The sequence below is a fragment of the Stereum hirsutum genome (genome assembly GCF_000264905.1).
Source record: "Stereum hirsutum FP-91666 SS1 unplaced genomic scaffold STEHIscaffold_7, whole genome shotgun sequence".
Taxonomy (NCBI): Eukaryota; Fungi; Basidiomycota; class Agaricomycetes; order Russulales; family Stereaceae; genus Stereum; species Stereum hirsutum.
The window spans coordinates 546,924-561,562 of NW_006763137.1; the positions used below are offsets into that span (position 1 = coordinate 546,924).

Below are 14,639 nucleotides of genomic sequence, written 5' to 3' on the forward strand. Positions count from 1 at the left end.
ACCCCCTTCGGCTATCTCGACGCCATCCCCCTCAAACTCGCGCCACCCAGCTTCAAGGTTCAAGTGAGTGTTTGCATATTCCCGTTATCTTTCTCTATGTCTTTTCGTGCTCGTGTGTGCTATGGCAGATGGTCTTAGAGCTATCGAACGTTTGGGCAAATACTGCCTCATCTCCATCCTTGCCAGTGCAAGGCTTGAGCTTTGAAGTCGGCTATGACTATCGTCTTTGAACTTGGGGCGCAGGCTGCCTAGCTTAAGTATTTCATGTCATCTTCATAGCTTAGCCACTTCAGACACAAGGACAATAAAATGATCTATAATAACCAAGACTGTCGGCGGCCAGACTCGAGGGGCTGTGGTGGTTGATCGATGTCACCAGGGGTCGGTGGCGCACAAGTGCCTTTCCTCGAACTATTTCTTCGGATTTCATAACCCTACACTCCTAGTCGAGCATGAAATTTATTACAAACGCTTCGTTTCCCTTTAATACATGCGTATGCCTTTCATGAGATCTTTACTCTTTGTGACGCGCACGTTCATTATTCTGACTTCGAGATCGTGCCAGCTCGCTAACAACCTTCCATCTTACCTTAGGATATTATCCCAGCATGCTGGATCGTGTCAAGCCATCTAGAAACAGCGTCAGGAAGACCAACTCACCCCGCGCAATGCCATACAACCCCCTACAGTCGCATACGAGACTCAGCCGAAACTCATGCCGCGATGATCTGCGCCACCCTGGGAGATATGACCACTCAGGCCTCCCTACAAAGAGCAAATTATCTGGAACGGCAATACTCGAGAATGTTCCCAGGACGTTGAAAAGATTCCTCAGCATGGCGCGTCATGGAGGATCAAACCCTCGCCGAGCACATAAAGGGAACAACTCTCCAGTCGTGCGTGCAGCTTCCCCCATCTATCTATATCACAGCAGTAGTGATGTGTTGTATGTTTGGATGTTTATGGGGTAGATTACCAATGTCGATATCGAAATGACTGATTCCTCGAGCGACTCATGTTCGGATGAAGGAATCGTCAGCCAAGATGTCAATATGGTTGTGGTGCGTGTTCGTGTATCCTCGTCTTTCTGGCACTGTTGTGACGATGGTCCTTCTTTATTAGGATGAAGACATTGTGGTCTACCCCTCGAGCACGGACGCGGACGAAACTCGTCTCCCATCTACGGAACCTACTGTCAAAACCTTCGGCATCACTCATCATTTCCACCCTTTCATTCCGCCGTCGATCTGCGTTGGCAACAGCAACTCCTTACTATCTCCGACCTTGTCCACTACCCAACCCATCGATGTACTGGAGCCCGGTCTGTCTGGTGTGATTGACAAACCAGTCGCTCCGCAAGCCGCAGAGTCGCATTCCGCTGCCACCACTGATTGCATCAACTCGACAGCGTCAGTCGAAGACCCGCTCGTCTCGCCATCATCAGTACCTACGGCCACAGTCAATGTACACTGCGACGTTCCCCCTCCGTCACGCGACCACAGTGACGCGTCCACGGCCCACGAGCACGTGGAGGAGATGAAAGTTGCTGGGACGCCTTCCAAGACTGCCGCAGACGACTCCAATCGAACTTTGCCTTCCGCACCGGCACATGATGTCCCGACGGTTCCAACTGCACCGAGTAAACGTAAGGCTCCCACCATGGTCATAATTCAGAAACTTCCTTCCTTCCTTCCACCCGAGAATCGTCACCGGTTTCCTTGCAAGTATCGGACTGAAGGCGGAGAGAAGGTCGTCGTCCACAATTCAAGATGCTTGGAGGACGGGAAGGGTTTCGTCTTGCGTGGGACCACAAGGGTGAAGTGCGCATCGCTCCGCGAAGAAGACGAGGAAATCGCGAAGATCATGAACTCGCTATCCCTCTCCTCATCTTCCAAATCAAAGAAAACCCAGGCCTTATCAGAAGAAGGTTTCGAGGTCGCTCGGAGGGGAATAGAGAAGAGAGCTTCTCGCAGGCAGAGAGATCGGCCAACGCCTTATCAGAGCCACACCCCCAAGAAAACTCTGGATCAGCAGATAGACGTCATACTCGAGGGGACCCAGCCATTCTCATGGATATCCAGCAACGTGACGATGGGATGCACTTGGTCCGTAGGCCCCGACATGAACAGCCTCAGAGATGTCTCAGGTCGCTTTAGCGCCTCTCCAAGGACTCGCAAACGGGCAACCCGACGTACTGCCGCAGTCTCTTCCTTACCGGATGAATTGACAAACCAGTTCTCCGCCCTCAACCTCTCGACCTCATAGATGTCACTGTGAGTTCGTCGTACATTTTGAACATGTATACTTGTATTGATTTCAATCTCCAAGCAGTCAGCGTCTCCAATTTCTGTTTTCGCATATTCTTCTCATCTCCCTATCGTCGCTTTGAATCATATTGTTTGGCTCTGCTAAGTTCCTTGTTTGTCTGTCTGTTTGTTTGTTTGTGTGTTTATTTGTTTGTTTTGCTTTCGTATCTTGCTCCTCGTTCGACCCCGCTTGCTCTCGATAAATTGTTGTCTCGTTTGGCGGAATGCATGTTTGTACGAATCGCGAATTTCTATAGTTCAGCGCAGCCAGAAGTCCAAAGTTTGAATGTAATTATTGTAAAGTAATGTACACAACGTCTATCGTCACCAATTATCCTGCCATTCTACTGTACATAGCTTGCCAGCTAAGTGTCAAACTACACAGCAGCCGTAGGTACGCTGGTAACCAGATCAGCAGTCGGCAGCTATTTCCAGTCCTTTGAGCCAGCACCCAATGCATCACAATGGTCAGACCTGGGAGTGGCCAGCAGTATGAGGTCGTCACCAAGACAGGGAAGAATATCGGTGTTGGGAAGGCAAGTAAAACTCGTCTCGTCTCGAGCAGAGACAAAATCACTACCCTTGAGCGACGTGGCCTCCAGGGCCTGAGCGAGTTCGTCTGCCAGCATACGAGGCTCTATAGTAGGTGGTGCAGACAATGGCGTGACGAGACCTCCGGAGCTCTCAATTGTACTGTCTGTCTGCGCACTGGCCCCGGAATGCTGTTCGGTGTGGAAGAAAATTGGACGGTCAACGTCGAGCGTGAAGTATTCTTTGGTGGCTTTGACGTCTTCCGAGGCCCAGGCGATTTCTCTATCTGCCATATAGAAAGTGGGCATCTTCGTGATCTCTGATCGGATCTTCTCAAGCGACGGACGGCGTGCCGGGTCGAGAGTAAGGATATTCCTCACAAGTCTTTGGGCCGGAGTGGAGATGGGGATCCAGGTCTGAAGGTAGTATGGGTTGATGAGGAAGTTCCGAAACTCGGGGTCGCTGAGAGAGGCCTGCTCCCAGGGAACGAGACCGCCGATCATGAAGATTATCATGGCTCCCAGAGCCCAGATGTCGATAAGGTCGGAGGAGACGTGTCGCTCGCCAAATAGTGGGCCTGCACTCTCTATGATCACAACAATGACAGTTAGACAAGAGATAGATGAGGGAAATGGGATTTTGAACTTGCCTGGAGCCATGTACATCGAGGTACCCCTAGGGCACGAATAGCACTTGGCTTTATCCGTAGAGAGCCCGAAGTCGGTCAAGTAAACTTGAGACAGATCCTGCGAGCATATGATATTCTCGGTCTTCAAGTCTCCATGGTATACTCCGGCTGAATGACACGCTTCAAGCGCGTCGATAACCTGAAGAAGGACATGCTTCGTGCGCTCGTCGTTCTGGAAGAGCATCTTGTCCTGATGTATTGCGTCGTACAGATCGCCTCCGCTGGAGTACTGCATGACGAAGAGGAGATACGGCCCTTCTCTGAAGGCGCCGTGAGAGGTGATGATGTTGGGATGGTCGGAAACGATGGAATGGAGTTTGATCTCGCGGTCCTGAAATTTGCGTTCCTGGTGGTCAGGTGGCGCGCGGCGCACGGCCTTGACGGCAAATTCTTCGCGTTCGGGGGAAGTGGTGTCGACCGCTCGGTAGACGACGCCGTAGGTACCAGACCCAAGAACCTCTTCGATCATAAGGCTGTCGGCGACGACGGTACCCACGAGATTGAACCTGTCAATAGAGGGCATGATGAAAACTGATGGGTAGTAATGTGTAGGTGAAGGCGCAAAAGAAGTAGAAAGGCCAGCCAGATAAATTTGAGTTGATGACGAGAGTGGTTGAGAGGCAAGTGACAAGAAGACGGAGGCAGGAGATCGTCCGGTTATGTACCTTTCTGAGCTTGAGGTGGATGTTCCAGATGTGCCGCCTGAGCTGAGTTTTCCGCGTAGAGGCTGAAAGCCGCTCCGAGATGTCTCGGGGCCATTGCGGTCTCAGTTGACGGGGGAGTGTATGAGACAGAGTGGCGTGACGGCGCCACCCGAGTATCTCACCGTTGGCATGTAGCGTGTCGCTTAACAATACTGTGAGAAGTCTGGCACAAACAGAACAGAATGCGTTATACGTATAAAGCATATAATAAATCAAAAGAGTGGCACAAGACAGCGTGAGTGAAGGACAGAAGCCACGACCTGTGGCATTAGCGATATTAACATCGAGTGTTCACTTAATTTGCCTTAACGAACGAATAAATACGAGGGCTCCTCAAGCCGAGGTGGCGTTGAGGTATGGCTAGGTGAAGAATTATAATAAGCAACGGCAGGGTAAAGATGATGAAGGGATCACTGACAGCGCAGACGTCGTCATCGAAGTACGTCGCGGGATCTGCGGTGAACAGCCCGGCCGCGAGAGCTTCCTTGTAAGACCTGAAAGGCAAACATGGTTTAGCAGGAGTACATTTGAGTGTCGTTTTTGTAACGTAACACGAACCACTGCTTGTACTGGCCCACAATTGGATATGACTGTGCATCGGTGTCGATTTTCCAGTTCCTGCACGCCACGGTGGTCAGCAACTTGGATAAAATATAGTTGTGGGATACACGTACCAAAAGAGCCATCCACCTCCCCGAGCCCATGCCATTTTCTGAGCGTCACTCCATTTCTTGAGCCAGTCGTCGGTGGCGTTGAACCCCGTCGCAAGAGACCATTCACCTGGTTGCATCTCGGAGCGTCAGCGTTTGATTACTTTAGAATGCCATGAATGGAAGACAGCGTACCGGTGACCATAGGAGCGTTATCAACGAGAGCAGCAGCAGCGACACTGGTGTTATCTGTCTACGTCGTGAGCGTCTTGCGAGTTCGTTTAAGGATGTGGCTGGTACGCACTGCAGATGGTTGTCATATAAGAGTCTTCCGTCGCATTGGGGGCCACACCGCCAAAGTTGAAGTACAGATGATTGTCATAAATCTTCAAGTTCATCAAACGTCCATGAGCGGAGCTACAATCAGATACGAGAGGGACACCGTACCTGGGGGCCGATAGCAGAGTTTGCAGGATTCACGCCGCCAGTTCCCTGCCACCCTTGGTTCATGGTCCTTCAACAATAGTAAAAATATGCCCCTCCCATCAATATCCGTGGAAGATGCTTACTGCGTAGAAAGGCATTTCCCTTGACGGTCTCCACTACCAACGAAGGACGTGAGGACGTCTCCGATGCTCAAAGAAGTGACGTTCGACAGAGGGTCCCAATCGAAGGAGTCGAAAGGACCGATACCGTACTGGTCCGAAAGTTTGGCAATAATCGGGAGGGCATCCACGAACGCCGAGAGGGCAATAGAGTCGGTCACAGCACCCAAATCCAAAGAATCGTCGCAGATGATGTCCATTGAAGCCTCGATGGCGCGGATACCGTGGACGAACGCGGTGTAGACTGTGATAGCGAGCTCAACTCTGAATACCGAGTTCCAGAAAGGACAAGTTAAAACGTACAGTCACCAATGCCGGGAGTCTGGGTAGCATTTTGGGTGGGCTCGTTGACGGCTTCGATGGAGAATACGGTCTCGAAGGCGGGATGGGTATGAGAAAGGTAGGCCATGACGATGGACCAGGTAACGGCGCGCTTGTAATTATAGTTATCCTCAGAGTCGTAAAATTCGACCTGGGTAGTACAGTTCCCTGCGAACATCTGGCCGGCTAGCAGAACATGAGCAGAGATCAGTCGGATCGATGATGGCCACCGGAAGAAGTTAATGAACGAACATGAAGAGACACCCGGCAAGGCGTGGTGGTCGAGAATGACATTCAAACTGCAAGTGATACGAGTAAGTACGCGCAGGCGACAATCCAAATGACGTGACATACCCTGCATCCTTGAACATGTAGAGGCCACGGATCTACATGCGTTTCAGATCATTTATTCTCGAGGGGTCAAAAAATTAGACGCACCAACTCATCCAAACCACCCTGAGCGTACGGCTCACGGCTCTGATCTACAATATCCTCGACGATCCAAAAAGGTACGGGTATACGAACGGCGTTGAGCCCGGCGGCAGCAATCCCATTCACGTCGTCCTGCGTCAGCCATGTCTCCCAATCTACATTTCCCTTCTCAATAACACGAAGTGGGTGGAGACGATCAAGGACGTACGTTGCTTGAAGACAGCATTGGTCTGATTTCGGCCAAGGTACATGGCGAGGGACCATTCAGATTGGCGGCAGTCCTCGCAGTTACCACTCTCGCAGAACTCTCCGCCCATAGCGAGCCATTCCGTGGGGTTCATCCTATGATCAATTCGTTGGTCAGTATTAGACTGTAACATGAATGAGGACGACGTACCAGGGCTCAGAGACCAACCAGTTACCGAACTGAGCGAGAAATGCGCGGCGAAGGGTCAGCACGGGCATTAATGGCGAAGATTTGGCACGTACATTGACACCATAGAGTTTCGAGGTCGGGAGGGCACTGTCAATCGTACGGTTGGGGCCATCGGAGACAGAGCTGACAATGGATCCTACAGCCGACGAAAGGACGTTCGAGCTGAACTTTACGCTACCCGCCGCAGAAGGGCTAGCACCAGCGCTGAGTGACAATCTCCCTACCCCGGAGACGAGATTCTGGGCGGATGCGATCGTGGCGGCCGAGAGAAGGAGCGGAAGAAGAACGACCATTTCTCGTTCTCGAATAGACAGTACAAAAATAGACGAGGGGCACCGTCAAAACCCAGACAAAGGCTATGACCAGCGAGAGAGGGGAGGAGAGAGGGAAGGAGAAAAATATGGGTCCTTGAACCGGACGATAGTCCCTTTATACAGGCCCATCTCTAACTGAATGGGAATGTTGTCGTGGACGCCAGACATCTCCCTTCGAAGTCAGTCGATGCCAAGTCGGTGAAGATCGTAGCTTAACAGAGCCAACACGTCGTTTTCGAAGCAATGCAGCATCAGCTAAGTTGAAATTGCGGCGATCGCGTCCAGGAGGAGAATAGATTTGGTCCGTCTGATAGGGATTTCCGTCGGAAGCGTCGTCAGCCACGTCTTCATCTGAGAATAATGAAAAAGAAATGTGAGGAAGACTTTACGAACCTGGGCCTGATTAGGGAGAAAGAGAGACAGAGGAAGCTGTGGAGGCGGCAATACCGAGAAGGAAAGAGGATGAAATTGGAGAGGGAGAACCAAACTATGCCAGAGCTTTGGGAGAAATGAGGCTTGGCTGTGAAACACGATGTTGAACGTTTGTTGGAGCCAAACAACGTCGTATGGGGGGCATAAATAAGCGAAGCGCCCATACGGCGCCGGTCTAGAAGGCAGTACACGGGTGCATCATCACAGCAGGTTACGCCAGGTTACAGTAAGGAGCCTAGGGGTTCAAAGCTTATAAAAGCGATTATATACACCCTCGCTCGAAGCCGGAAAAAAAAACTTCCGCCGTCCAGGAAGGAAGGAACTGACGGGGCAAAAGCACAGATAACATAAGTAGTTTGGCGAGACGCGGAGACTTCAAAGCTTCGTATACAAAAATCACCTCACTCCACTCAAGAGTGGATGAAATCGACCATGATCTTTTGCACTTCCAAGTCGGGGCTGGCGCGAGGTTGAGCTGAGATCGTACAGCAAATCGCGTATCATTTGCGAATTGGAAAAGCCCTCAGAGCGATCAAAGATGGGCGGAGAAGAACCTCAATCTCACAGGTGATTATTCGACGGTCGTATTAGAGGCCATTTCGCTCCTTCCACGACGTCACGCGTCGCGGTAGGTAGAACCCCAACCATACCCTACGAAACCAACACTGGCGAGTTCCTCCCATCGACCAGCACAAGCTTCACATCCCTAAGAACCTGGATGTCCCTCTCTTCCCCCTGAACTTCAGACCACGCAAATTTCCATTCCTCGATCGCTCGTCTTATAGCCATTACCCAGAGCGCATCACAATAGATCTTGATATGATCCGTGATGCGCAACGACATATGGAAAGGATCGGGTGATGCGACCGTTGAAGACAGAGTCGCGGTCGAGGTTGACGTCGTCGAATTTGAAACAGGATTCGATGGAGATTCGGATGTGGTGGAAAGGACTGGGCGACTCGGAGGTTGCAATGTCGCTACGGGCTGGAATGACAGGGAGACTTCTCCGTAAGCGCCTTGTTGAATGGTCTCCTTCAAAAAGGACCAGAAGTTAGCAACCGAGGGTCGTGTCCATCCTATCTCTGCTGAGGTCCCGTCGGCTGGAAGGCCTTCTTCCAGCAGTGATGCAGGGGTGAGATCGTGTGGTTGGATAGAACCCCTGATAGGAATTATCCAGGACAGGCGAACGAATTCGTCGGAGAGAGTTTCCTCGATGGAAGCGGTCGTGTGTGGGCGTATTGAGACAAAGGCTCTGGCGTGCGGAGGTGGAGTCGGGGGTGCCGGAGGCGTGACCATGGGGAAGGGAACATAATGAGGCTGAAAATCATGGGCAGAGTTTGAGCGTTCATATGAAACAGAGGAGGAAAAATACCGTACGTAAGAAATCAAGGTGAACAGAGGCGATATGACTGCCTTTGGGCGTTTCCTGACTGGTTGAGGTGACGAAGACGATTCTCGAGATCGGGCCTTCAAGTTTTTCGACGAAACGCGAGACTGTCTTCTTTCGGTATCGAGTTTCGTGGTGAGGAACGGTTCAAGACCTTCCGATACGAATATTCCCGCAGAGCCAACGGTCTCTATTGGTGTGCCCCAAGGCAAGATATGGCCTGGATGCATATGTTCCTCATCGTTGAAAGGGGCCACAGCGGGAGGCAGTGGAAGATAGGCAAAGACACCCTCCCCTGTACCTGTGCATCTTTCTTTCAGACAAAGAGAGAAATAAAGAGTTTGAGAGTACTCACTGGTGAAGGAATACGATTGGAACTTCGATGAGGACACGGTACGCCAACCAGGACTGGCACACGCCATTTGAGCATAGTGACGGCCTTTCCTCAAGACTTCCAATTCTTGAAGTCGGCTTGGAGAGGCTGTAGCCGTAGTTTCTGAACTATTGTTCTCTCCGACAAATTCATGGACTTGAATTCGAGCATACGGAGCATCTTCCAAAGCAGCCATGGCTGATAAGAGCTATGGAGCGTCGTCAGTGAGTTATGCCATTCGCATCTGAGCGTATCATCCAGTTAAGCCAGCTTCACGTCTTGCTATGTCTTGAGCGAAATACGCAGAGAGATGGTTAGAATAACACAATTCGGGTTTAGAACAAGTCAAGAAAGTCAAGGAGGTGCACTGGAGGTGCATCACTCTGAGGTTGCTCTGAGGTTAAGGCGGAGCGGCGGGGATTTAAATGCCTTGGTCCCACATGGGCCACAATCCCCGCATTTGGCCTCCTGCTATACGCCACTCTTGGCTGCAACTTCCACCACTCGTGCTCGCACTCACAGTTGGATTCGATACCTCCGCGCAATATAGTCTATCTGTCTCAAATATATCTAGGACATTCTGGAGCAAATGAGCCATGAACAAAGATAACAAGGACGACTTCACTTTTGCTCGACTCTGCGACCTCAAGCTGCCAGTAACATTCCGAATGTAGGTCGCCGTAACAACCTTAGAGGCACGAGCAGTAGCTGATACCATCCAGATAGAGCTCAACTTGAGGGTACACGGCATCCAAGATCTTTCACAGAAATCATAGATGACCCAGAGCTGAGGTTTCATGGGCTACAATCCCAGTAAGTCATCAGAATGGCCTTGAGCAGGCGGTAGTAATTCTGACGGATCGAATATGTAGAGGACTCTCAGACCTATACGTCACCTGTCAATTAGTTGCGGACAATAAGCCTTTGACCATTCCGTTTCGGACGTCATTCAAGGCCTTCAAAAGCAACTACACGTGCGTCTCATCCGCCATATACCTCCTAATACCTCGTAGTACTTAACATCCTGTAATCTCGTGCATGTGTAGATGGAACGAATGGATCAGCTTCCCTATACGATACTGCGACCTTCCTCTTAGCTCTCAGATAATATTCACAGTCTGGGACATTGCTGGCCCTCGCGCCGCCACACCAGTCGGGGGCACGACGTTCAGGCTCTTCGGGAAGAAATGGTGAGCAAACTCCTCGAATAACATGGGTATGTGAGGATGGTTTAGGATATGTGTATAGGACCCTACGAAGAGGGAAACATCGGATGTTGCTCTGGCCTGGGAGGGAGGCGGATGGCTCGGTAGAAAGCACTACACCGAGCAAGATGGGAACGAGAGATGAGATGGGAAGGTTGGAGAAGGTGCATCCTATATTTACCGTCTTGCAACCAGGATTCAGTTCTGAGCCTTCTCTTCTTCCTTCAGTTGGTGAAGAAGTACGAGAGAGGAGACTTGCCCAAGTCGGATTGGCTTGACAAGATGGCCTTCAGAAAGATGACTGAAATTCATGCGGTACGTCTTACTATATCCGTTCTCTCTAGAAACAAAACTAACGCTACTCGTTTTCCTAGGCTGAGACTGAAAAGTCTGACAACCTCTTCCTCTACGTCGACCTGCCCCGCTTCGATTTCCCCGTCATATTCAGCGAACCTGTAAGCAACGCACCTTTTCCACTTTCAGCAGTAGTCTTATTCGCCCACAATGTATAGGAAGTGGCCGCATCGTCCTCAACAACTACGGTCGTCGCACCACCATCCCACCAACCGATCACTCCCTCAATATCCACCTCCTTCGCCTCTGACCCTTACCTCTGGGCAATACTAGACCCAGACGCACCGAGAGATAACCCCGTGGAAGACAAACATCGTCGACTCGTACGGAGTCATCGAAGCAGTCCTTACGACCGTGAACTCAAACCAAACACAAAGATACGAGACGAGCTGGGCGTAAGCATTTGCTGCCCATTATTGCGCCACATTCCCCACTAAAGTTGATTCTGTCTATCTTTCAGGTGATTCTCAGCTATGCACCCAGTCAAACATTGACCTCCGAAGAGAAAGACTTGATCTGGAAATTCCGGTTCTACCTCGCTCGGGACAAACGCGGTCTCACCAAATTCCTCAAGTCCGTGACGTGGCGAGACCCATCAGAGGTGAAGCAGGCCGTGGAAGAATTACTACCTCAATGGACAGAAATCGACACAGACGACGCACTAGAGTTACTTGGTCCCGGTACCGTCGATTCGCGTGTGAGAGCATTCGCCGTTAAGCAGCTCAGCCGAGCAGACGACGATGTAAGTCTTGGATTACCTCTTTTCGTATGCACGTAGCCCAGCGTGGCGACTGACTTGACTTGTACGTTGTTTGGTGCGTATAGGAACTCATGCTCTATCTGCTCCAACTGGTACAAGCTCTCAAATTCGAAAGCACGGCTAGCGATCAACGCTCTTCGCGGTCCACAGCTAGTGCAATCTCGTACGACGACAGCGGGTTGGCCGATTTCCTCATTTCGCGCGCGGTACAGAATTCGGTGCTCGGAAATCGGCTGCATTGGTATCTTGCCGTCGAGGTGGCGTTGGAGGACCGTGTTATGGCGAAGATGTACGGAAAGGTCATCTTCAAATTCCAGCAACGTATCCTGGATGTGAGTGCCTATCTCCTCTTCTATACAAGGTTGTCACGATATTTACGTGCTACTCGATAGTATGATAGTGTCAGAGGCAAAGAGCGGCGAACGCTTATGGGTCGGCAAGGAGAACTCATCGCCACCCTTGCCAAACGCGCCAAAGAGATACGCATGTCCAAAGATCCCCGTCCCAAGAAGATCGAGAAACTGCGCGCTTTCCTTTCCGACTCCAAGAACAATCTCAACTCTATGCCACCTCTCCCACTCCCTCTCAACGCCACAATCGAAGTAACAGGCATCATCCCCGAGAAGTCCTCCGTCTTCAAATCAAACCTCTACCCTCTCCTCCTCTTCTTCTCCTGCTCCGATGGTTCCGAGTTTCCGGTCATATTCAAAGATGGAGATGATATGCGTCAAGATCAACTCGTGATTCAGCTGTTCACGTTGATGGATAGGTTATTGAGGAAGGAGAACCTCGATTTGAAGTTGACGCCATACCACGTCCTGGCGACGGGTCCTTTGCAGGGCATGGCGCAGTTCGTGGAGAGCAAGACATTGGCGGCGATTGTGAGTGAGAGTGGGACGTTATTGAATTATTTGCGGAAGTATTGGCCAGATGAGGGGAGTGTGGGGACGTATGGGGTTGAGCCGAGTGTGATCGATACGTTCATTAGGAGTTGTGGTGAGTGCCCCTCTCCGTGTTGTAGGCTTCATTTCGCCCTCAATTTCGCTAATGAATTATCGCAGCTGGCTACTGTGTCGTAACATACCTACTAGGTGTGGGTGATCGCCACTTGGACAACCTGCTGCTCACTCCTGATGGTCAGTGCAACATGCTATTCTGTCTATATACCGTCACTCACCCGGCTCGTAATCATGTAGGCCACTTCTTCCACGTCGACTTCGGGTACATCCTCGGTCGGGACCCGAAGCCCTTCCCACCCGCTGTCAAAGTCTGCAAAGAAATGATCGACGCCATGGGTGGCGCCCAGTCCATGCACTACGCACGCTTCAAGAACTTCTGCTTCACTGGCTTCACCATCCTGCGCAAATCGGCGAACCTGATCCTCAACCTCGTCACCCTCATGGTCGACGCGAATATACCTGATATCAAGCACAGAAACGTGCATGAACAGATCCAGGAGAAGTTCCTGTTGGAGTTGACGGAGGAAGAGGCTATCAAGCAGTTTGAGACACTTTTGAATGAGGGAAGTTATTTCACGAAGGTGGTGGATCGGTTCCATGATTTGGCGCAGTATTGGAGGAGTTGAGTTGAACGGTGAGAATCTTGGGGTGTTGTAGCTTTTGGATTGTTCGTATAACTTATGTCGTGTACGAGTCTCGGACTACTCCTGTACCCTTATTCATGATGTTTTCATTCCACACCATCGGAACTACCCACGAATTACGGAAAAAATAATGAGAATGTAGACAATAAGGAAGTCTAACATACACGGCAGATTATACACAGCAGTACGATACGTGCAGTTGACAACTCGAGCGCCAGAACATACAGTGTCTGACATTACAATAAAAATAGCAATAAATGCCTTCTCTATAGAACCGCGAATGTGCAGTAATCCTTGCGCCAAACGGGGGAGCGTCCTTCCCCGGTCACGACTAATCCGAAGACCCACACAACCAGGCCAAGTTCGAGTCACTCCTGTTCACTGATTTCTTCCCCTTCCCCTTGTTGTCCTGGCTGGCTTTCTCCTTAGGCTGAGCGACCATGTCAGAGTCCTCTGACAGGTTGTGTGCTTCAGTCATGGTCCGACCCCAGCCATCCTTCGACGTCTTCCCCGGCTGCTCATGTGCACTGTAGAGCAGTCAGCGTCGAATATTGCAGAGGGGGTGACATCGAACATCATCACTCAGGCACCGGGAATACAAGGGCTCTCAGGCAGTATTATTTCACGTACTCATTCTTATTAGCGGTCCGAGCCCTTGCAGCCCGCAACGGATGGAACGCCTTCGAGGGTTCACCAACTCTCCTGGGCTCCTCACTTCCCTTTCGCCTCGCACTCCCAACCTTAGCTTTCGGAGTCTCTTCCGGACTCAGCCTGACTCCGTTGATATCCTTGTCGGTCAGTGTCGCATCCTTCTTGACCATCCGTGGACGGGGAGGGCCCTTGCGTTTCGGCGTCTGATCAGCAATAGCACTTTCGATGACCTCGACTTCGCTGGAATCGGTGACGGCGCGGGTTTTGGATCGTTCTGCGGTCTTCGAGAGCTCTATGCTGCGGCGAGAAGACGGGACCAAGGTAGACGAATCGTCCTCGCTCTCGTCTGTCGAAGATTCGTCGCGATAGGCAGATTGAGCTCGTAGGGACCTCTGGGGCGGTTGCGTGGATGGGGGTGGCGGTGGAGAGGAAGCCTCCGACGTAGATGTCGGCTTTCTGCTTCGTTTACTTACAGTGGTAGCGGCGCTCGCATCACTGTGCCTCGCACTATCCCAGTCGTTTTCACTGGCATCCGTCGTCTCTGTCGGTTTTTGTCGTTTGGCGATAGGTATAGGTCTCGGCTTCGGAGGACGTGACGCGGAGGTTGGGGCAGAGCTTTTACCTACAGGGCGTGCCATCTCTGCCTCGGTCGCGCTCTCGTTTTCGTTGCCCTTCTTCCGCTTCTTTCCCCTTGCGCCTGTTGCAGCACCTCCCCTAGTCGTATCCACTGACTTGGGTGGCCTACCCACTTTGGCCTTGGCCTTCCCCTTGCCCTTCTTTCCGGCAGTTCCATCCATTCCATCCTCATACATCCCCATCTCCTTCAATACCCTTTCCTCCACCCTATCCTCAACCTCTACCTCCGCCCTCCTCGCTCTCGCCCTCTC

General features: G+C 51.3%; 6 protein-coding genes across 6 annotated transcripts; 2 read left to right on the forward strand and 4 right to left on the reverse strand.

The window, feature by feature from the left end:
* The first annotated feature begins 690 nt into the window (after positions 1-690).
* On the forward strand, positions 691-2,643 carry STEHIDRAFT_147085 (uncharacterized protein). The gene is made up of 4 exons (XM_007304134.1): positions 691-896; positions 972-1,061; positions 1,123-2,273; positions 2,332-2,643. Exons 1-3 carry the CDS (start codon positions 837-839, stop codon positions 2,263-2,265), a joined length of 1,293 nt encoding a protein of 430 aa, XP_007304196.1. The 5' UTR covers positions 691-836; the 3' UTR covers positions 2,266-2,273; positions 2,332-2,643.
* Positions 2,644-2,731: 88 nt separating this feature from the next.
* Positions 2,732-3,994, reverse strand: STEHIDRAFT_57426 (kinase-like protein; the record flags this gene model as incomplete). Its single annotated transcript, XM_007303919.1, has 2 exons — positions 2,732-3,419; positions 3,483-3,994. The coding sequence occupies 2 exons, from the start codon at positions 3,992-3,994 to the stop codon at positions 2,732-2,734; spliced, it is 1,200 nt and encodes a 399-aa protein (XP_007303981.1).
* Positions 3,995-4,412: 418 nt separating this feature from the next.
* Positions 4,413-7,272, reverse strand: STEHIDRAFT_168480 (glycoside hydrolase). Its single transcript, XM_007304135.1, has 15 exons — positions 6,727-7,272; positions 6,635-6,663; positions 6,446-6,579; positions 6,244-6,392; positions 6,160-6,191; positions 6,058-6,104; positions 5,788-5,991; positions 5,449-5,728; positions 5,327-5,393; positions 5,184-5,265; positions 5,075-5,128; positions 4,904-5,009; positions 4,788-4,847; positions 4,648-4,723; positions 4,413-4,589 (listed from the first exon to the last, which is right to left on the reverse strand). Exons 1-15 carry the CDS (start codon positions 6,964-6,966, stop codon positions 4,563-4,565), a joined length of 1,587 nt encoding a protein of 528 aa, XP_007304197.1. The 5' UTR covers positions 6,967-7,272; the 3' UTR covers positions 4,413-4,562.
* Positions 7,273-7,614: 342 nt separating this feature from the next.
* On the reverse strand, positions 7,615-9,500 carry STEHIDRAFT_139371 (uncharacterized protein). Its single transcript, XM_007304136.1, has 3 exons — positions 9,162-9,500; positions 8,797-9,107; positions 7,615-8,736 (listed from the first exon to the last, which is right to left on the reverse strand). Exons 1-3 carry the CDS (start codon positions 9,373-9,375, stop codon positions 8,071-8,073), a joined length of 1,191 nt encoding a protein of 396 aa, XP_007304198.1. The 5' UTR covers positions 9,376-9,500; the 3' UTR covers positions 7,615-8,070.
* A 203-nt stretch (positions 9,501-9,703) lies between these two features.
* On the forward strand, positions 9,704-13,211 carry STEHIDRAFT_97144 (atypical/PIKK/PI3K protein kinase). The gene is made up of 13 exons (XM_007304137.1): positions 9,704-9,849; positions 9,906-9,992; positions 10,052-10,153; positions 10,226-10,369; positions 10,428-10,548; positions 10,613-10,699; positions 10,759-10,839; positions 10,897-11,133; positions 11,199-11,480; positions 11,564-11,830; positions 11,891-12,494; positions 12,560-12,634; positions 12,695-13,211. Exons 1-13 carry the CDS (start codon positions 9,776-9,778, stop codon positions 13,081-13,083), a joined length of 2,550 nt encoding a protein of 849 aa, XP_007304199.1. The 5' UTR covers positions 9,704-9,775; the 3' UTR covers positions 13,084-13,211.
* Positions 13,212-13,693: 482 nt separating this feature from the next.
* STEHIDRAFT_147088 (uncharacterized protein) lies at positions 13,694-14,569 on the reverse strand. The gene has a single exon (XM_007304138.1). It carries the CDS (start codon positions 14,562-14,564, stop codon positions 13,719-13,721), a length of 846 nt encoding a protein of 281 aa, XP_007304200.1. The 5' UTR covers positions 14,565-14,569; the 3' UTR covers positions 13,694-13,718.
* Positions 14,570-14,639: the final 70 nt, after the last annotated feature.